We start from the raw sequence: 21,226 nt of genomic DNA, 5'->3' as shown, positions 1-21,226 counted from the left end.
TGACCATCTCCATTTACACCCCATGGCCTCCGCAGCCTGCCAGGTATCCACAAGCCCAGCATCCATAATTTACAGCTATGGCTTTAAAAGCGACCTTGACTCTGAAATGCAATGCTAATATAAAAGCAGTAGGGGGAATTATTTTGTAATAAAGACTCATTTTTCTGCTAAGAAAAGCTATTCTGTGTATGTCTGGCAAGAAGAGTTGACTGGGCCACGCCCTCCCCAGCATTCCACACTCCTGCCCACTCTTTCCCAACCAGGGCCCTGAGAGGACCTTTCCTGGACATTTTAACCCCAGTTGGTACCTTCCTTCACTCTAAGTGATGGCTGCATGCTGCTTCATGCCGGGGCTGTATGCTGATTGGCTCACATTTCTGCATATCTCTTTCATTCACTAACTCATGTAGTCCACACGAGTTAGTGCAAAAGCATCATGTACATCTGGATAAGCTGAATTAAAATTCATGCTTTGTACTTCAAGGGCTTACCTACCCTTGTTCTACTATCTTCTCGTTTCGAGAAAATAAGTTCCTGGAAGTAAAACATCTCTTGTTTTTCATGTGTGCTACACACACAGCACAGAGTGAACTCTTCAGAGATTTTTGGCAAGTACTGGTCTTGAGCATTAATAAGAATATCCTACCAAGGGGTTGGGGATTTAGCTCAGTGGTAGAGCACTTGCCTAGCAAACGCAAGGCCCTGGGTTCGGTCCCCAGCTCCGGAAAAAAAAAGAAAGAAAGAAAAAGAAAAAAAAAAGAATATCCTACCAGACAAGAGTAGAGGTAGGGCTATGGGGGAGAGTCTTAAAAGATTTGGGTCCCACAGGGAGAATCTCCATCTTCCTCAGAGCTGGTCACTCTCTACAGCACATGCCAAAAATGTGCAGTCCTGTAGCTAAACAATGCAGATCATGGCAATAAGAAGAAGATGCCCCACATTGTGAGGAGTTACCGGAAAGAGTTGGGGGAGGGGAGCACTGGCTGCCATCATTCTCTTTACTAGGGAAGAACTGGAGTATTAGTGAAGTATAGATGGGGAATGATCCTTTCAGTAAAATCAGTGTTCCACATACATAAGTACATTGGTTAAATGTATTTTCCTTGCACAGACAGATATATAATTCTTTGTACCATTCTACAATAAGTAATTGTTTGGTCTGGACCTTGTGGAAAGTTCTTTAAGGCTCAAGCCTCCATGCTTACTGATAAGGTCCTGTTCAAGGCTGTGGGGCTCACAAGAGTCCAGCCTTATGTTAAAACAAACAGTCCTCATAGTGAACAGCCACACGGAATCTTGATATAATCTAGCAAGCTCCTTATTGTCTTTATTTTCGCATTATGCTCTGATAATTTTTAAAACCTGCGTCGAATCAATGTTTGCCACCCATGGTCCCTACTGGACCTTTGTACCTTCAATACAGCTTGCAAAGCATTTCAACTAATGCATCTTCTTTGTACAACGCTTTGATTCTACAATAATCTCATGGGGTGAACACTGGTCCCTCCACTTTACAGGAAAAGAAACTGAGACTGAGTTTAACTAATGTGCCTGAAGTCACATAGCTATAAAGCTACTGATAGATTGTGGAGACAGGACCACAGTCCTGTTTTCTAAGACCCCTCCTGTGTTTTCCTACTGTATGTGTTTTTGCTTGACCCTACGGTTTTACATCTTTATGTTTCTCTTCCCTGCATTGCCTCTCAAATACCTTGGTCATCCTACTGACTAACTGAAGTAATTCTTCACCACGGAAGTACAGAGAGTGAAGTGAGGATCACTGCCCCAAAGCTGGGTCACTGGGATAGAGTGACTGTTTCAGATTGTGAGCCAGAGACCAGGCTCAGCACCACATAAATATGCTGTCAGTTTTCTCATCTTTACTGAGTTGATTTACCATAAACAGATTTGGGGGTGATGTTTTTGCACTGGAACCCTGAAACCTTGAGGTTCCTGGCTAATCCCTGGGACCTGCTGATGCCTGGAGGTACAGATGTGAAGCACACTGCCCACCTCTGCCTGCTTCCTAAGACCTTGATCTGATTGGGAAGGTGTCTTCAGCCAGTGCACTGTTGTGCTATATTGTTTGGCACATAAGGCTTTTCACACCATCTCCTGTTTAACCTTAAGCAAGTTCTCTAAATTTTCTAAGCCACATGCTTTGGATCTATAATATTTGGGATTATAATATAAACTCAGAGGGTATGCTGTGAAAGTTAATTTTAAAATCCCCAATTAACACAAATATACACTAATTATTAATAGGGTTCTCGTCACTGGAATAACAACTTTCTATTGTTTAACTGTGCTGCTAGCATCAGCCCCTTGTTACAAATAAGAACTATGATGCACAGAGATAACAAGTGACCCACCCAAGGACACATAGCTCATTTTGTGGTACTGCTCAGTGTGCAACCAGAGACCCTAAGCTCCTAACCTTCAGGTTCGGGTATCTCATTTCCATGCTCAATGGGATGCAATGTTTCCAAAGTCCCTAGGATGCCCTCACGCATACAGCAGAGCTTAATAATAGTTATTGGTAGAATACTGAACCTCCTAAAATCTTTTCAAAGGAGTTGACATCTATTTTATAAAGGCCATCATGAATCGTGTGACCTCATACTTCAAAATGTTTTTAAATTGAGAAATTAGAAGATCCATTCAGAGGTACTTTTCTCTTTCAAGTTGGAGGTAGTGGCACATGCTTTCAGTCAGAGCATTTGAAAGGCAGAGGCAAGATAAATGCTATGAATTTGGGGCCAGCCTGGGCTACAAGAGTTTAAGCCCAGTCTGATTGTACATGGGAGATTTGGTCTCTAAAATAATGATGAGGAGGAGGACAACAATTATCACAAGGATGAAGACAGGAGGAGGAGAAAAAAGAGGAGAGGAGAGGAGGGGAGGGGAGGAGAGGAGAGGACAGAAGGGGAGGAGAGAGGAGAGGAGGGGAGGGGAGGGGAGGGGGGGGAGGAGAGGGGAGGGGAGGGGAGGGGAGGGGAGGGGAGGGGAGGGGAGAGGAGAAGTCTTCCATCCAGGGTGTGACTCAGCAAAGGTTAAAGTTAAATGTGGAGATGTCAAAGGAAGAAGAGGAAGTGACGTTGCTGGTAAAGGACTGTTGAGCCTCCACTGTGTGTGATGGTAACGTTATAGGTGCTGCGAGCTTCATATTCACAGGTGGAGGTGGGGTGTTATGACGCCCAGTGTAGAGGTAAGCAAGCTCACACTCACTACATTCATTAGCATGTTGGCAATGATTCCATGAGTAAGGTTGAGTGAAGAGACTGAGGAGGCCAGGCCAGTGCATGAACCTGTCTGACACAGCCTTTGGTTCAAACAGAGCCCTCCACATCCACAACTTCCATACCTGACCTAGGACTTGAAATACTCAAAAGTAATGCATCTGTTGCTGAACACAGAGTTGTTTTCCTTATCATTATTTCTGGGCCAATATAGCATAACAATTACTCCCACAGCATTTATACTGCATTGAGTACTAATTTGAGATCATTGAAAGCATAAAAGAGAAGGTACTGATACTGTACCATTTTATACATGGGACTCATGCACACATGGGTTTTGGTGTCCAGCCTCCAGAGGACATCTGCATATACCTTCCCTTCCCTCTTGCTTTCAGATATTATGGAGAAAGCACCAGTGGTCGGTGTGAGAAATGTGACAAGAGTTGTAAGACCTGCCGGGGTCCACAGCCCACAGACTGCCAGTCTTGCGATACATTTTTCTTTCTCCTACGCTCCAAGGGACAGTGTCACCTCGCCTGTCCCGAGCACTACTATGCAGACCAACATGCACAGACATGTGAGAGATGCCACCCAACTTGTGACAAGTGCAGCGGTAAGAATGTCCCTGTGTTATGCGTATGAAAATGGAAATTTGAAAAGTTTTCCTTTCTATTTTGCCACTCTTTCCCTCTTTCCTCCTGGGGGCACCCCCAATTTCCCAAACTTTCCCTCAAACCTCTTCAGCATCCACACAGTCTGCCCACTTGCTTCTACAATATCTTTGGTACCTTTCAGGCTTCCTGTGTTTTGAGGCTGATACAGGAGGCATTATGTCTGCTGGGAGTGCTTTCCACCTACTCACAACTTCCTTCTGACTTGTATGATTTCATCTCTGTGAAAAATCCCTGAGAATCTGGCTCATGGCTACAGAGGCTTTGGTCTGCAGTTAGCTTGCTGTGCTGCTGAGGGCCTGGGTGAGCCCATTGTGGCAGCAGGATCATGAAATTCAGCAGAACAGATCAGTAGTGAAATCGGAACAACAGACAGACAGTGAAGACGAGGAAGGGGGAGGAAAACAGACACCTACTTCCCGGGCATGCCCACACGTACCCTACAATCTGCCAACTGACCCTACTTTTCACCGTCTCCAAAGAACGCCATTAGATTATGATCCATCCACTGATTAAGTCAAGACCTAATTGCCTACCCAGAGTCTGTCCTCTGGAAACCAAGTCCCCAATACATGAGCCTATGGGAATATTTCATTTCAAACTGTAACACTGCACTTAGCAACTATCTAGGGAAATCCATTTATGTTCATCAGTTAAAAAAATAATAATAAAAAATAAAATAAAACCCTCCTAAGACACCTGCCTCAAGCTCTTCCAAGTCCCAATACTGTTTTCCAGATGTGGGCCTGTGCCAAAGATCATAAAAGCAGTGTCGGTGGGCCCACCGTTTAACCACTGCCGAGAGTGGTACCTCGATGTTATCTCTGACACTGTTCTGTCTCCTGCCCCCTACTGAACCTACCTATCTACAACACAGCTGAATTTCCAGACCTGTGGACCCTTCCTAAGTATCCTTCTTGCCAGGAAATATGGTCGCACTGAATCCATGTAAAAGATGGTAGTTCGCATTCTAGTTCTCCTTTTCAGAACAGCCCTGGCTTGCTCAGCCTTTCTGGATACATTTCATTTCTAACAGTCCTTTGGATGTTGATTGAATGTTCACATTAATTTGTATTATTAAAACAAGGACATTTCACACAAATATATAATGAACATATTCTCCCTCCATATGTTGCGATATTACCTGTGTAAAGGTGTAGCCCTGGCTGTCCTTAAACACATGATGGTCCTGCCTTATACTCTTAGCCTTTGCCTACTGGAATGGACCACCATGCCCAGCTCCCATTTTTAAAGATAATTAGAAGGGAGGAATAGAACAGATTTTATGGGTATACTGGGGGCAGTGGATAGAACGGAAAGATGGGGGGTGAAGAAGGAAGAGGAAACAAGGTCGAGGGAGGGGATTCATGGGCAGTCAGGTAGAATACAGAAGTATTTGAGGGATGGTATGGAACCCTACTGCAATGGAAACTTCCTCAATTACATGAAGGTGATCCTAATGAAGTCTCCCAATAATAAGGGAAACAGAATTCCAAATAGTTACCGATTGTCAGCAAATGAGGCTTCTCATACTAAGACTGGGTTGCGTTCATTTGAGTTGTTGGCCAAGGGAGTGTCATGGAAATCTCCAAATAGCCCCAGACTATTGCCAAGACAACAGGATGCTCTCCCCAAACTGACAGCAAGACCCCATTACTGAAGACAACATCTGCACAAGTCATTGAGAAGTAAAGCTGGTACCTACACGTAGCCTTCCCACCTATGTTCTAGTCTCTTTGGTGTGAGAAGGTACTCTGGAGGCTACCAAAAGAGAACCACAAATACCAACTCAGCCACAAAATCTTTGACCTACAATGTGTCCTGCCTGCAGATATGCTAGGACAATGGTGGCACAGAACCTGTGAGAGTAGCCAACCAAAGTCTGGTTTGACTTAAGACCCACTCCACGAGACAGAACCCAGACCTGACACCACTTAGGTACCCCACCCCCCCCAAAAAAATATCAGAGACTAGGTAGCCCAGAGTCCAAAGGTAAAGCCAAACATAACTAGTCTAAATAAAATAAGCAAACAAAACAGGTGATTCAAACGTTTCCCTATTCAGATCACTTTATCTTCAATCTTAATTTTTATTCCACATATTCTAGAGTCAAGAACCACCCACAAGTACACAGAACCACTCAGCAGCCACCTAATATGCAACTCTCTCACAAGATCCTGCGGTGTAGTTCTCCTTCCTTAAGAACAAAACCATGAGACTCTGAGACCCAACTTGAACATCATCTCTAGAGAGTTAGTCTTGGTCTTCCTTCTGGAAGGTTTCTTCCCCCATCCCAGTTCTGTAATTTAGTGTTTCAGTGAAGCATTTTATGTGACATTTTTGGGTGCTGCTTATCAAATTTAGGGTCTTACATAAGCTAGGTAAGAACACATACATACCCATTCCACAGGGCTATATTTCCAGCCATACATTATGTTTTAATTAAATATGTCCATCTCTCCAACAAGAGCCCCTCCAACAAGAGCAAGGATTACCAGGGTTCTATAATGCTCCTTTCTAGTTCTGCTCCCACTTTTTACTGCAACGCTTGATAAGTACTCTCCTAAGTGTTGAATAAGAAATGAATGTATAGGAGGGAAATGATTCCTTTTTCTCCAAACTGGAAAAATGCTCAGGTCCAAATGTTGTTTGTCCAGTCTTGACCCCAAGGAGATGTTGCCAAAGATAGCTTTGACTGCTTTATTCTCCTGTGTCTATTTCCCAAATTGCTGGAATTACAGGCAACTGCCACCATAGCCAGTTTAGAAGGGGACGGGGACTGAAGCCAGGCTTTGCATACACTAAGCAATCACTCTGAGAGCTCACCTATATCCCCAGGCCCATTTTGGTTTTCTTGGCTTTCTTTTATCTGTGTACTTTTAAATGCTCACCTTAAGTTCATTGTGAATGAGGGAGTTAGATTTGGGCTCTTACTCCTCTGTCTCTTCCTTCATCCTTCAGAGGCATTTGTTTGTTTGTTTGTTTGTTTGTTTGTTTGTTTGTTTGTTTGTTTTTGCACCTCTCTATGTAACTCTGGATGTCCTAGAATTTGCTATGTAGACTAAGATACATTCATACTTCTAAAAATCTGTTTTTCAATTTACTCCACCCATCTCTCCCACCAGAAACTCTATCCAGACTAGGATGGTCCATTTTTCCCAGAGGTGACATTCTTGGCAGTACAGATCTCAGCAAACCAATTAACGGCATGGCGGAGGGCTTGTCTGTTACAGCAGAGCCCTAACTCCTGTTAATTCCTGTTTAAACTCCAAGCCCAGGCTTTGGTTCCAGTATCTTGGGAAATATTTAGCTTCTGTTATGGTTAAAAACACCAGCAACAACAACAACAAAAGTTGAGCTTACATCTGCCACTGCCTACTTCCTGTCCTGGTCAGAGCAGTCAGGTAGCTGGTCCTCTCACTGTGAACTGCCTACTTCCTGTCCTGGCCAGAGCAGACAAGTGCTTGATCCTGACACTGTTCAGATGTGTTTGCTTTCTGGGTCATAGAAATTTTGTCTAGATAGTTTAGCCAAATTTCTTTCTCTTGCTTTCTCTGCTACTTCTATTCCCATCTCAGTATGCTTCGATATCAAACTATATCAGAACCTGAGTTCACATATGGTTTTTATTCATTTTTGAGACAAGGTCTTAATACGTAGCTCTGGCTGGCCTGGAACTCACTCACTATATATATCAAACCAGCCTTGAACTCACAAAGGTCCGCCTACCTCTATCTCCTGGGTGCTTAATTGGATTAAAGGTGTGCACCACCATGCTCAGCAATGCATTTTTATTTTATGTGTATGCATGTTTTGCCTGCATCTATGCATGCCAGTACACAAAGTGCATTCTGTGCCCACAGAGGCCATAAGATACCCAGGAACTGGAGTTACAGAAGGTTGGGAGCAATGAAGTGGGTGCTGGGAATCAAGTCCCCATCCTCTGGAAGAGCAACCATTGTTCTTAAGTGCTGAGCCATGTCTCCAGCTCTACATTTAATTTTTAGATGTATATGTGTAATTATAGGGTAAACATTTTCTTAGAACATTGTGTACTAAACTGTGGCCCAAGCTCACTCTGCTAATTCAAAAGCCTTGAGTTATTTATATTCTTGGACGAAGCAAAGGTCAATCTGATTGAGTTTGGGACTTTTGCGTGTTCGTGTATGCACATGTGCATGCATGTATTTTTGTTTCTCACTCTGTGTGTGTGTGTGTGTGTGTGTGTGTGTGTGTGTGTGTGTGTGTGTGTAGACCAGGCTTGCCTTGACCTCACAATCCTCCTACCTTAGCCTCCCTAATGCTGAGATTACAAATGATTGCCACCATACCCTGTCATTATCATCATTGTCTTGATGAATGTGTCTACTTCTAATAAATAGTTTTAATGACTCCATTCTTCCACACATTGAATTTCTAGCTGATTATCTCACATTAGATGTCCAATAGATACCCTCACTCTTTTCTCAGACCACCTTTTCCTGTTTCTTACCTTGATGAACGACTTTACTAAGCATTCCCCTTGCCTGGCACAGTAACCTGGCATTATCCTTTTCTCTTCTTCTTCTTTTTTTTTTTTTTTTTTTTTGGTTCTTTTTTTCGGAGCTGGGGACCGAACCCAGGGCCTTGCGCTTCCTAGGTAAGTGCTCTACCACTGAGCTAAATCCCCAGCCCCTCCTTTTCTCTTCTTGATCCCTAGGTCTCCACGGTTTGTCTCTAAGTCATGACACCTTAAATACCTCCCCTCTCTTAGTCATTCTCGACATTATAACTTGGTTTCTGCTCTCACAGTTTGCTGCTTGAATCACCAGTTAGTACCAGTTAGCTAAGTGGTCTTTCCTGTCCCCGCTATGAGCCACCTAGTGGCCATCCAATCCTCCATGCTGTCAGATGGATCCTGCAAGACAGATAATAGGATGCAGATAATAGCATTCATTCCTGCACTGGTTTTAGTCTGTTCGATATCTGCCGCTGAGGCTCTCCCTCCACAGGCGTTCCTCACATCCATCCCCATCCCTTGCTACCCCTTACTCCGTCTTCAAATGCAAGCCCAGTTACTTATTCTAAATCTGAACCAACCCTGCCTCCTGCCTCTCCAGAGTACTGACTCCTTCAGTCGGTTCTGCCAGGACTGCTTTCTGCTCCATTACACTCAGCTTGCTTTTTCAAAAGCCCTTCCCCAGCCTTCCCTCCGGTGTTCCCTTACAATTCTGGGTATCCATTCACCTGTTTATTTACTTTACAAACACTTACCCAGTCATCTTGGATATCCAGATTCCTGGAAACGAGGGTAGTTTACTTTGTGTAATTTCCGTTCTTGTTTTTGTTTTCAGAAACTGTTGCTGTGATAAAATTAAAAAAAAATAGAATAAAATAAAATACCCCAGCAAGGAGGAAGCGTTGATCTTAACTCACAGCTCCAGGTTATGGTTCATCTTAATAGCAGAGGAAGTCAAAGAAGCAAGCAATTTAAAAGTACCTAATCACATTCACACAGAACTGTGGTAAAAAATAAGAGGCCAATAAATAACTGGATTGCCATTTGCTAAGCCTGACAGCCCTAGTTTCTACCCATTAGTGTTGTACAGTGAGCCAAGGGAGGACCATCATTAGGTAAGTTGATGTGCCTTAACATGGGCACATCAAAACAAAGCACAAACCATATTTGAACGTTTTGGTATGGATTGGAGACATCATTTATGATGTCAGAGGATGGCTGTAAGAACTCTACCCTTCTCTACTGGACTTGAGATTTCCTACCAAATTAAGGCAGCTTCAAGCATTTCTTTCTCAAGTTCATCAACACAGGATCCCCAAGACAGGATTCGGGGGTGACTGGCAGCACTGGGTGGATCGGGAGAAAGCCCACATTTGGGATTCTTCTTTGTCTTCCTGACTGGACCTGGAGCTCACTGCTAGCCATTTCCTGCCTCTGTTTTCCTCCCTTCTGCTGACCTTCGAATACCACAGGTACCCTTTGCTACCTGGTAGATCTTGGGCTAACTCTGATTTTGAAATGCACAGATTACAAACGTTAGGGATTTCTTCCAACCTTAGGCTATAAATTAAATAGAGAAAAAAAGGTTAAAATTTTTCTGAAACATTAACTGCCATGCTAAGGAGGACATGGGAAACAAATCTGGAAAAAGTTGGCAATCTGAAGGAGCAGCGTGTCTGTGCTTCATCCACTTTTGACTAGACAGTAATTTTAGTTGTTCAGAAGAAAGCAATTTGATGACCATGGGGGCACACACCTTTAACTCCAGCACTTAGAAGGTGGAGGCAGGAGGATCATGGAAGGTTGAAGTCAGCCTGGGTGACACCCATTGGGAAAAGAAAAAGAGGGTGGGAACAGGAGGGAGAAGGGAGGCAAGTCAGGGAGGGGACAAAAAGGGGAGAGGAAGGGGGAGGGAAGGAGGATAGGGAGGGAAGAGAAATACCATTCTGAAGCACTGAGTAGCAGGGAGGTGGACCACGCACGTACCTAATCTATACCAGTGTGTGCAGCTGCTGCCTCTGGAGTTAGCTGTTTCCCTCCTTTAACCACTCACCTTCTGATTTATCCTCCCTGCACAGTATAAACCCTGAACTCTCTCAAGATGCCTCTTTCTATCCATTGCACCTCACAGCTGAATCCCAGGGCTGCCCTGCATGAGTTGAATACCCAGGGCTGGTTTGGGGGAAAAAGGATGAAAATAGGTGAGGTCAGTGTAAGACAAAGCAGATGGTGAGCTGTTCTGAATTTTAAGGAAATGTTAAAAAGCTCTGTCTTTCCAGCCTAGAAACAGTAATAGGCAGAGTCTCTTAGCCTTGAAAAAAACAGAAAATACCCAGGAACTTAGTCCTTTGTGAAAGATCCCGGATCCCTAGGTGTTCAGGGCTTACAACACAGCAAAGGAAAACATGAAAATAAACTCACTGGTTTCCAGCAAGGCTGACACACTCCAGTGAATACTACCCAGGGTCTGGGCTTCAGCCAAATTGGAAAGGCAGCACTCCCTAGTTCCAGTCACACAGGTCTGCCAGCCTGCCACACAGCAGGGAGGCTACATATATAATAATGCATATTTCAAACTATCTGGGGAAGGGGATTTCAAATCCTCAAGGAAACAAGCGTTTGATGATAGGAGAAGAAAGAAAGGTTTCATGAACGTTCCTTTTCCAGCTGGAGACGGAACCCCAGGGCCTTCCTTGTGCATGCTGGGCAGGGGTCTACCACAGGTTACCCCCTGGCCCCTGCCATTTCAGAAGCATTCCACGTGATCTCTCATTTTCTAGAAATCATTTTGAGACACACAATCTCTCATCCTCAAATTCTCAGTGTTCAGATTGAGAGTCTCCGGGATGAGACTTTGCATTCCGTAAGTCTTTGCTTTGTCTGGTAGACACTTGTCATATCCTCGGTCACCTTTCAGCTTCAATTTACTTGACATTTTCCTTACTCCCAAGTGCTCTGACATCAAGGCAGAGATTAGAATCTGAAATCTGTCTCATAATGTGATCTCTCTCACTCTCTCTCTCTCTCTCTCTCTCTCTCTCTCTCAGGAAAGGAGGCGTGGAATTGCTTATCCTGTGTGTGGAGCTACCACCTTCTGAAAGGAATTTGCACCCCAGAATGTATCGTAGGGGAGTACAGAGACGGAAAGGTACTGAGACCTGGGGTTGGTGTATGCTCTCCCATTCCCACGCTTGTGGAGTTCATTTCCCACATGTTTTTCTGGGAAGTGAAAATGGCCTACATATCACTACGCTCTGCACAGCATACATTTAACACTGAACCATCTCTTTCATCCATAAAATGGCCAAGCGACCAAACTTCACCTCCTACTTGATTCACGGGAACTGGAAGGATCTAAGATAACCCGAGCCCTATAGCCACTCTCTATGACCACAGAGGAAGCTCAGTCCCTGATTACAACAGAAACACAAACTCTCCTCTTTCTGGCTGTCTGGTCAGACACGTACGTGAACACAGGCAGAAGCTTGCTGGCCCTCCTTTCTGTTTCCTCTACATCTTGCAGCGAGTATAGGTTAACCAGTTTCCTGGGAGCCACCGATTTCCTGAGTCCATTCACTTCTTGGTTGTTTCTGGACTTGAAACCCTAAGAAAATACATCAATGGTGAAACCAAAATAGATCAGCACATTTGAATTCTGACATGGAAATTAAAGTTCAGAGAAGCAGGCTCCAAGAAGTTAAAGAATTTACTGATGGGGTTGGGGATTTAGCTCAGTGGTAGAGTGCTTGCCTAGCAAGCACAAGGCCCTGGGTTCGATCCTCAGCTCCAGGGGAAAAAGAAAAAAAAAAAAAGAATTTACTGATGATCACATAGGAGCATAGGTAGAACCGCACCCAGAAGATTTGAGAAGAACATCTGGAAACACTCTATCGGCATCATAGATACTCCCAAATGCTTCAAGAAAGGCAACTCCTCTTTTTCTGTTCTTTCTCTGTATTTATTTTCAGTGGTGCCGGTGCCTGGCACACACATGACATACACATGGAACACACATGGCACACACATGGCAAGTGCTCTGTCACTGAGCATCTCCTCACCCGTTCCGCTGAAGTTACAGATGTACAGGAAAACAGTATCTTCTGGGCCACTAACATGGTTCAGTAGGTAAAAGTGCTTGCTGCGTGAGCAACTTGAGTGTAATCCTCAAACATCATGGTGGAAGGAGAGAAACAGCTCCTAAAGTTATCCTCTGACCTCTGCAAGCATGCCTACATAAGCATTTGTATACACACACATACACACACACCAATACTATTGTTGTTGCTGCTGTTGTTGTTCAAATGGGGTGTCTTTCCCTAACCCATATTTCTAGCATTGAAGGAGAGAGTTGTTGCCATGGACTTTGAACCCTCTTCCAATGAGTTTTAATTGTCTAAGTTATAACCAACAATTATATTCTGAGTCTGGGCACAAGGATCTAGGAACCATAGAAGTCAAGCAGGTAACAAATATGAAAGAGTAAGGGCCAAAAAAAAGCACAGCACTAGCCTCAGGCAAAGTAGATATTGAATCCCAGCATTCAGGAGGCTGAGCACAGGGGCAGGAGGATCATGCATTTGAAGCCAGCCCAGGCTACAAGGGAAGACCCTAGGTAGATAGATGATAGATGATAGATAGATAGATAGATAGATAGATAGATAGATAGATAGATAGATACATACATACATACATACATACACACACACACCAACAACAAGAAAAAACTACACATAGACACAAAAGTAAAAAATGGAAACCAATGTGCCACCTACGTGCTGACGAATACAAAGTGCTGGGAAAAGTATCAAACTGGAAAACGCTAAGAAGGGAACCACTGCCATTCTTCCCTGTTCCTGCCGTTGCCAAGTGGGAGTAGTGACCTCAGCTTTAGCAAATCTAGATTCTGAGAAGGAATTAGTAATTAGCCAATGCCTGGAATATTGCTTTTGCAAAGTGCAGGATTTGTAAATGTCTAGACTGCAAAGGTGTGTGGCAAAGTTAGACACAACTGGTCTTTGACCAGGCCGCCTTTTAGCTTGTTACATTGTTACAAAACCCTCCAGAAGCCTGTAATTCTCCTACTACAATTCCTAGCTTGACTCAGAGGTCAGGGTCCAACTAAGGTTTCCTCCAATTGTACACAGTTGGTTTGGTCTTTTGCCCAGCACAGATAAAATGGACTAGAACACCCACGCCACCATTAATCAATCACACTCTTCCCTATTTATAGAGACAAGAGAAAACAGCCATGTGAGAACCTAGTTAAAACCTTTGCACTCAAAAAAAAAAACACCTCGGGGCTGGGGATTTAGCTCAGTGGTAGAGCGCTTACCTAGGAAGCGCAAGGCCCTGGGTTCCGTCCCCAGCTCCGAAAAAAGAACCAAAAAAAAAAACAAAAACAAAAACAAAAAAAAAAAAAAAACACCTCTTTCCTGTTCTTAACAGGGAGAAAATTTTAACTGTAAAAAATGCCATGAGAGCTGCATGGAATGCAAGGGTCCCGGCAGCAAAAACTGCACTGGGTGCTCAGCTGGCCTGCTGCTGCAAATGGATGACAGCCGCTGCCTCCGTTGCTGCAATGCTTCCCACCCCCACAGATCCCAGGACTGCTGTGACTGCCAGAGTTCCACAGGTGAGGGCAGGCGGGGCAGCCTCCGGGAAAATGGCTCAGAAAGCTGACGGGCAAAGTGGGAGGAGTGTGAATGATTCACAAAGCACCTGCTGTGGGCCTACCTACTTGAAACCTCCTGGTTCACAAATTGGGTTTGTTGTCATCACTGTGACAGATACCTGAGGAGAACTATTTAAAGGAGGGTCTATTTTGGCTCGCGATATCGGAGATTTAAGTTCATGGTCACTTAGTAATGTCGTTTCTAGGCAACGGTGAGCTGCTCAGCCTCATGGCAGAAAGCATGTGGTAGAGCATCGCAGCTCACCACGTGGCAGTCAGGAAGCAGAGTCGTTTGAGAAAACCCGTCTTGCCCCAGTAACCCATTTCTTCCAACTAGAAGCCATTTTTCACCACCTCCAAGTAATGTCATCTCATTATACATCCATCAACAGATTTACCTGTTGAATAGGTCGAATCCTCAGGATCTGTCACTCCCCATAAATTCATCAACTAGCAACCAAGGCCCCAAGTCTTTGGGGAGATATCTCAGGTTCAAAGCCTAATCAATCAAGCCCCACTTTAGCAACAACAAGACAGAGGACCAAAGGTTGGATTCACAGCAATAGGAAAGAGGCTCGTCTGGAGCCAGGCTTAATGGTACCTGTGTATAACCTAAACACTTAGGAGGTAGAGGTAGAAAGATCAAGAGTTTAGAGCCACTCTCAGCTAAATTGAAAGAGACCATCCAGAGCTACCTCAATGTTTTGAGACTAGACTTCATATTTTTAAGAAAAATCACATACCCACGTGCACACCGCAGATGCTCAACTGGACTCTGAGTATGGGCCCGCTAGACTACAAAGCCCCAAAGCTTCTTATTATTCCACAGTTATGCTGCCCCCATCTTAACAAAGTCTAGAATTTGATCTTTATAAACATATTTTGTTTCTTTTTTATCTTTGCTCCTAAGGGGAAGGGGGAAAGAAATTGGTTATCTTGGTTCTGCTGAAACTCATTCTAATCTAGCTCAAATCTAGCCATTTCATTAGAGATTTGAAGCATTTTAGAAATAAGATATTACTGAATAAATGAAACGACTTTACCAATTCCAAGTCTTCAATTATCCTCCAACTCCATCCATGTATATTAAAAGTTAGAAAGAGCTGAGGGCCTGGAGATGGCTCAGGTTTTAAGAGCATCCATGTGGCTGCTTGCTGTGTGTGGAACTCCAGTTTTAGGAGACTCTGGTTCCCTGAGGCACTAGACACCCATGGAGGACACATACATGCATGTAGGGAAAACACTCCTATACACATGTACCCTGCAAAATTCTACCACTGAACCACCAATGTAAGCAGTTCTTACACATGAAAAATAAAAGTGAGTAAATCTTCAAACAAAATAAAACTTAAGGTTTCTGAATGGAGTGATCCTTTCTGTGTGGAAAACATACTCTTAAAATACATTTTTCCTCCAGAAATAGACCTCTTCCATGGGAGTCAGATGTATCATGCACCACCAAAACCAATAAACATTATGTTTGTCCATTTGTAAATAAAGTAAATCTGAGGGTCATAACTAATATCAGCCATGGATTTAACTCTTTATTTCAGCCTTTCACTTAGTTTACAGGGATCACCTTTCCGAGAACTAATCCTCTTCTTCCTCAGCTTTCCTACACACCAAGAGCAACTGGTTTCTCCAGATCCTCATCTACACTTCCCTGCAGAGTCTGATGCAGAGCAGAGAGCAACAGCCCTCATTACATCAATGTGTTTAAATGAAACCCGAACCAGAGACTTCTTGAGAGCAGTTTCTGGATGTTTGTTCTAAGAAAGAACTTAATCATTTTTCCTGTTTTCTAAAAACTATCTTGGGCAACCCTACAAAGAATGAAAGAAAGAAAGAAAGAAAGAAAGAAAGAAAGAAAGAAAGAAAGAAAGAAAGAAAGGAGGGAGGGAGGGAGGGAAGGAGGGAGGGAGGAAGGAAATCTTCTTGAGCTGAGGATGAAGTCCATGGTAGAAAGTTACTATAATATATATATATATATATATATATATATATATATGAGAAGAAATAAAGAGCCTAGATATTCAAGCTTAATTGTACCTTTGTTACTGAGACAGCTTCCTCCTACAGAGAAACCAAGTGGTAGAGGCTGGCCCCGGGCCAGTGACCTAATACCAAAGATAGTAAAATATGAGTGCACCCAGCACCCTGAAAAGAAAACATCCTCCAAAGGTCCAGGATAGATCCTCCTGCCTCAGGAACCACATTCCACGGACAGATTACTAATCTGCCCCTCTAGTATGACCCTACTTCCTCCAGAGGACAATGTGTTAACAGAGGTAATGTTAAATACAATAAGGATAATACTGCTACTTTAGAGGAAACAGTTTTGCTTGATGAGCAAATCCTGTTAGAATAAAATAGAAACCCCATTAAACATCAGGGATGGCATGGTGGGTGGTATCAGTCACTGGGTTACTCAGTTGCAGAAATGGTTGCAAGGTTCCTGAGGAGGGGTAGAGAATGTGAGAGAAAGCGGGGAATGGAGGGGCAGGTGAGGAAGAGACTACCACGTATTAAAATTTCTACAACCAACTGAGCTGTTTCATACCCGCTTTTCCCTACTATATGGTAGACTACAAAAGAAAGGGAAATAAAATTAGTTAAGCTACTCAAGTCATACTGAATGAGTGAGTGAATGAATGAATGAATGAATATAACTCTTTTTTCTGTGGTGAATTATTTTTTGGTCCTGTCTGGTTCTGAGTGTGTGTGTGTGTGTGTGTGTGTGTGTGTGTGTGTGTGTAAGCTTTGATTAAGAAAGGGCAGGATTCTGGGATTCAATTTTTTCAATTATGCTATAAATCCCTTGTCATTTAAGATGGTAGTCAGGATGTTAAGATAATAGAGTAAATATTCCCCCTTGGGAGTACCAAGAATGTCCAAGAAAACCAAACACAGTGATCAGAGAACTTGGTTCCAGAATCCCACCTGAATTTGAAGTTAATAGGTTGGAAAATCCAGTTGTTTTGTAAACCAGTTCTCATCTACCACAACAAATTAGTTCCAAAGTTTTCCAAGGCCACAAATGACTAAGAGTCTGTGGGCTTTATAAATTATGCTTTCTGGTTCTTGAAGGGTGGGAGAGTCATGTTGGGCCAGTCTAAAAGGTAGTTAGAGAGTTAATTCCATTTTAGGGCAAAAAAAAAAAAAAATCAGAGTTCTTGTTTAGTGATAGCTAAAGGAAAAACAAAAAAACAAAAACCCTTTTCTCAGGAATCGAAGAATCACTGAGAAGTTTGGATCTTTAGAGACTGGTCCAGGAAACAGAGATCTGGGGTCCCTTCTCGATTTTAAACTTAGCATTCTAGGAGCATTGGTTGATCAGACGTGGACTAGGACTTCGTGGGGATACGTACTAAGTTTTTGTAAGGCAGTTGCCTACTAAGAAAATGAAAAACAAATGATTCTACCATTTTAGATGTAAAGAGTCACTTACTTCACAGTTTGATTTCCCCAATTTTGTTTCTTTTTTCCCCTTTGCTGCTTCCTCTGGGATGGCCTTCCATCAGATGAGTGCATCCTTCCAGCCAGCGACGACACTGTGTTCCATGAGCACACCAAGACTGCTCTGCTGGTGACCTCAGGCGCCATGCTGCTGCTGCTGTTGGGGGCTGCTGTGGTCGTGTGGCGGAAGTCCCGAAGCCAACCTGTGGCAAAGGGGCGCTACGAAAAGCTGGCAGAACCCACCGTGTCATACTCCTCCTACAGGAGCAGCTATCTCGACGAGGACCAGGTGATTGAGTACAGGGACCGAGACTACGATGAAGATGATGAGGATGACATCGTCTATATGGGCCAAGATGGCACTGTTTACCGGAAGTTCAAGTACGGGCTGCTGGATGAGGCAGAAGATGATGAGTTGGAGTACGATGATGAGAGCTACTCTTACCAGTAAACAGTCCCCCGCCCCCCACCCCTTCCTGATCCTCAGAGCTCTCAACCCTGCTGGGAGCTACCAATACATTGGCTGAGGTCCGAGAGTGTTTGTTTTGTCCTTACCTTGCATCCAACCTGAATATGTAAGGATGCTGGAGTCTGCTGTGCTGCTTTTGATTAGCTGAGTGCAATGAACAGATCCTGCAAGGGGAGAATTCGAAGGCATTTTCCTCCATAGTATGTCAAGACATTAAAAGCAGGAGGCGGAAAGAAATGAGATCTGTTGAACATTCTAAGGTGATTTTTAAAGTGGATGGAGAAGACCGTAAGGATTCTGCTTTCAAACTGTACTTGGAGACCCCCCCACAACTGCTACTACCTTCTGGAATTCTGATATTTGACTAAATAGAGGGGAGATGGGAATTGTTGGGGCTGGGGTGGGAGATCTGTCCCCTTTCAATTGTGTTTTTTAAAAAATCCGTGAAGACGAAGAAAAGGGACTTGTAGTTTCTTTAACAGTGCTCCTGAAAAGCATCCAGCTCTCCTTGACTGCTTAGAGCACATCTAAAGTGAGAGGATTAGCAGCCTCATAGCTGACACAGCCTCATAGCTGACAGACCACAGACTCCCTGGGCCCGGGCTCCTCCTTCGCAGGAACCCAGAACCATAATGATCCAAGAGCCGAGGAAAGCTCAGATAGAGGGAAGGCAGCACCAGGGCCAGAAGGAAGGAAATTGCTTCCAAAACTCTCCCCCTTGTGATTTTCTAAGAGCTTCTTTGGTAGGAAATAATAAAAGAAAAATTGTAATAGTAACCTAACCCAAAAGACAAAAAAATTTCACTCACTCTCAAAAATTAAATAAAGACTTCAGCTGCTAAATCAGACCAAAGCTGTCATCAATGAGTCATCACAGAAGCTTGGACCCTCCATAAGAAAAGGTGAGCCAGAGCCTAACCTTAAAAACAATTCCCATCTGCACAAACATTCTAAGATGTGCACACAGATCTTTTCACTCCTGCAATCCGTTTTGTTCCGAGGCTTCCTCAACTTTTCTTCCACAGAGTGGAAAACTGTGTGAACACTTTTTCTGAAAATAGTAGTTCCTAGTGAGGGCACTGAGTGCAAAATGACACAAGCTCCAAAAAGTGACGGTGACATCATCGGTTGATGACAATCATAACCCAATGAATCCCACACCTACCGCACACCAGGCACTAGGCTAATTAGCATGCCTCACTCACGTCCTACTTAACAAATCTACCAAATGTTACCATCCATCCCTTATTTTCGTAGAAAATCTGACACTTCAAAAAAAGTCTAAGCCACTTAGCTCAAGGTCGCAGACAACTGATCAAGATTCAAGGACTAAGAACGACCTTAAAGCGTGTACTCTTAATAACTGTGCTTCACTGACAGTGTGAAAGCAGGCATCCTAAATACAATAGAACTATTATTTATTCTGACAGTTATCCTACATCCTATAGTAACATCTGTGAATGTAAATAACACTTACTGGAAATTCCAGTGCTAATGTTTGTCTCTTGAGAGAAAAGCCCTTGGGACACAGACCACTAAAGACTTGCGGCCAACATCCAGGTTTCTTTTCAGACTTTCTGAGCTAAAAGGCCTTTGTCAGGATTGCTTGGACCTGCCATGGGAGCATTCATGAGACCAGTACAAAATTAACGTGTAAACTGAGCTCCAGTAACACTTTTCTTATGGACACTAACACCTGAGTTTCAAGTCATTGTCACATGTCATGAAATAACATCCTCTTGGTGGCCGTTAAAAATAAGGGGTCCCCGAATCAAGCAACAGGTGGCATCAAACTCTTCACACATCATGTGAATCACGTACACTTAGGCTGAAGTTCCCAAATTTTTGATCATTTAAAATGATCTCTCCAGAATCCTTTTGATTGGTCTCTTTTCAACCATTAAGGCAGCTTTAAAGGATCACCTTCAGATCAATGGAAGAGTCCATCCCTTGCTATGTAATTCCAGAGTCCAACTAGAGAAACAAGCAATTCTGATTGCACATGTCATTCGTCTCTCTTGAGAAAGTAGACGCAGGCTGAGCTGCTCTCAGTAGCCTACAAAACCATTTTCCCAAGAAAAATATCTGTGCTGACAAGTATGTGCACTCTTGAAATACAAAAAAAATAAAATAAAATAAAATAAATAGTGTTGTTTCTCTTTGTGAACCACAAAGAAAGACACCTTGTGGCCTGTGTGTGATTAAGATCCAGCCTGTCTTTGTGGTCACAATGCATTCTTCTCAAATTGCCTTTGAATTCTGTGCTAGCCACTGCCCTAATGGATAAACATGTGGTTGGAAAACACCTTTCCATTTTTTGCTTGCAAATAACTTGAAAATGTGAAGAACTAGAAATGCAGCAGGAGACTGAGTGAAAAGCTCAGATGATTCTGGCTCCCCCAAAGGAGTTTCAAATTGTAAGTAAAGTGAAATCAAGAGCAAAGAATGCTGCTTGCTACTTAAGGGACTATTCCTGAGCACTTTTCTGGGCATGGTATTATGCTGTCCCAAATAACATGCAGAATGGTAGGCAATCTGGGTTGCGTCTGCTTAATGTATCTACACCCAATGCTGAGCAAGTGTTACCACTGATGAATTCACTCTCCAATAAAGTGGTCCAGTCTCTTTCAGTCCCATTACCACTGCCTCATCCCTAGTGTTACTGAATTCCAATCTTTCTCCATGTTCTTCCTCACTCCTGCTAGCAAAAGTCATGTAGGAGTAGACAGGCTGATGCAGGCTGTAATCTCGGCACTCAGGAAACTGAAAAAGAGAAATAGAGTATCGGGTCAGGAGAAAAGAGGAGAGACAGACAGAGACCAACCCCATGAGATGGCTCAGCTCTTGTGCAGGCTTGACAATGGTGAATGGAGAAAACTGCATTTTGTAAAGTTGTCTCTGACCTTTGCACACACACCACCACCACCACCAATAACAACAACAACAATAATAATTTTTGAAGTTAGTCATAGTGCCTTGTGCTTGTAATTCTAGCACACAGGATGGTGAGATAGGAGGACTGTCATGAGAACAAAGCCAACTTGTGTTATCGAGTGCTTCAGGAAAGCCTGAACAACACCACAGACCGTATATTTCAACAAGGTCGATTTCAGGATGCTCTTATGTGAATGACGTTCAGTTTCTGTGCACTTGCTCCTAACTTGTCTTTAAACTCCTCACCCACAGTTTCCCTGGTCCCTCCCGATCTCTCAGCTTCTCCAC

The 21,226-nt window shown here is 43.4% G+C and overlaps 1 protein-coding gene across 3 annotated transcripts in view; it reads left to right on the top strand.

Moving 5' to 3' along the window:
- The window catches only part of Pcsk5 (proprotein convertase subtilisin/kexin type 5), a 431,011-nt gene extending 412,164 nt beyond the window's left edge, over nt 1-18,847 (top strand). For all 3 annotated transcript variants that reach the window (XM_087575048.1, XM_087575031.1, XM_087575011.1), the window contains 4 exons: nt 3,635-3,852; nt 11,456-11,556; nt 13,854-14,040; nt 17,601-18,847. In XM_087575048.1, coding sequence (XP_087431174.1) covers nt 3,635-3,852; nt 11,456-11,556; nt 13,854-14,040; nt 17,601-17,986 — 892 coding nt within the window. In that variant the 3' untranslated portion in view covers nt 17,987-18,847. The remainder of the gene's footprint in view (nt 1-3,634; nt 3,853-11,455; nt 11,557-13,853; nt 14,041-17,600) is intronic.
- The last annotated feature ends 2,379 nt before the right edge of the window (nt 18,848-21,226 follow it).

The sequence above is a fragment of the Rattus norvegicus genome, chromosome 1 (genome assembly GCF_021556685.1).
Source record: "Rattus norvegicus strain SHRSP/BbbUtx chromosome 1, alternate assembly SHRSP_T2T, whole genome shotgun sequence".
Classification (NCBI taxonomy): domain Eukaryota; kingdom Metazoa; phylum Chordata; class Mammalia; order Rodentia; family Muridae; genus Rattus; species Rattus norvegicus.
The sequence above is the reverse complement of the archived record's forward strand: the minus strand, read 5'-3'. Positions and strand labels throughout refer to the sequence as shown.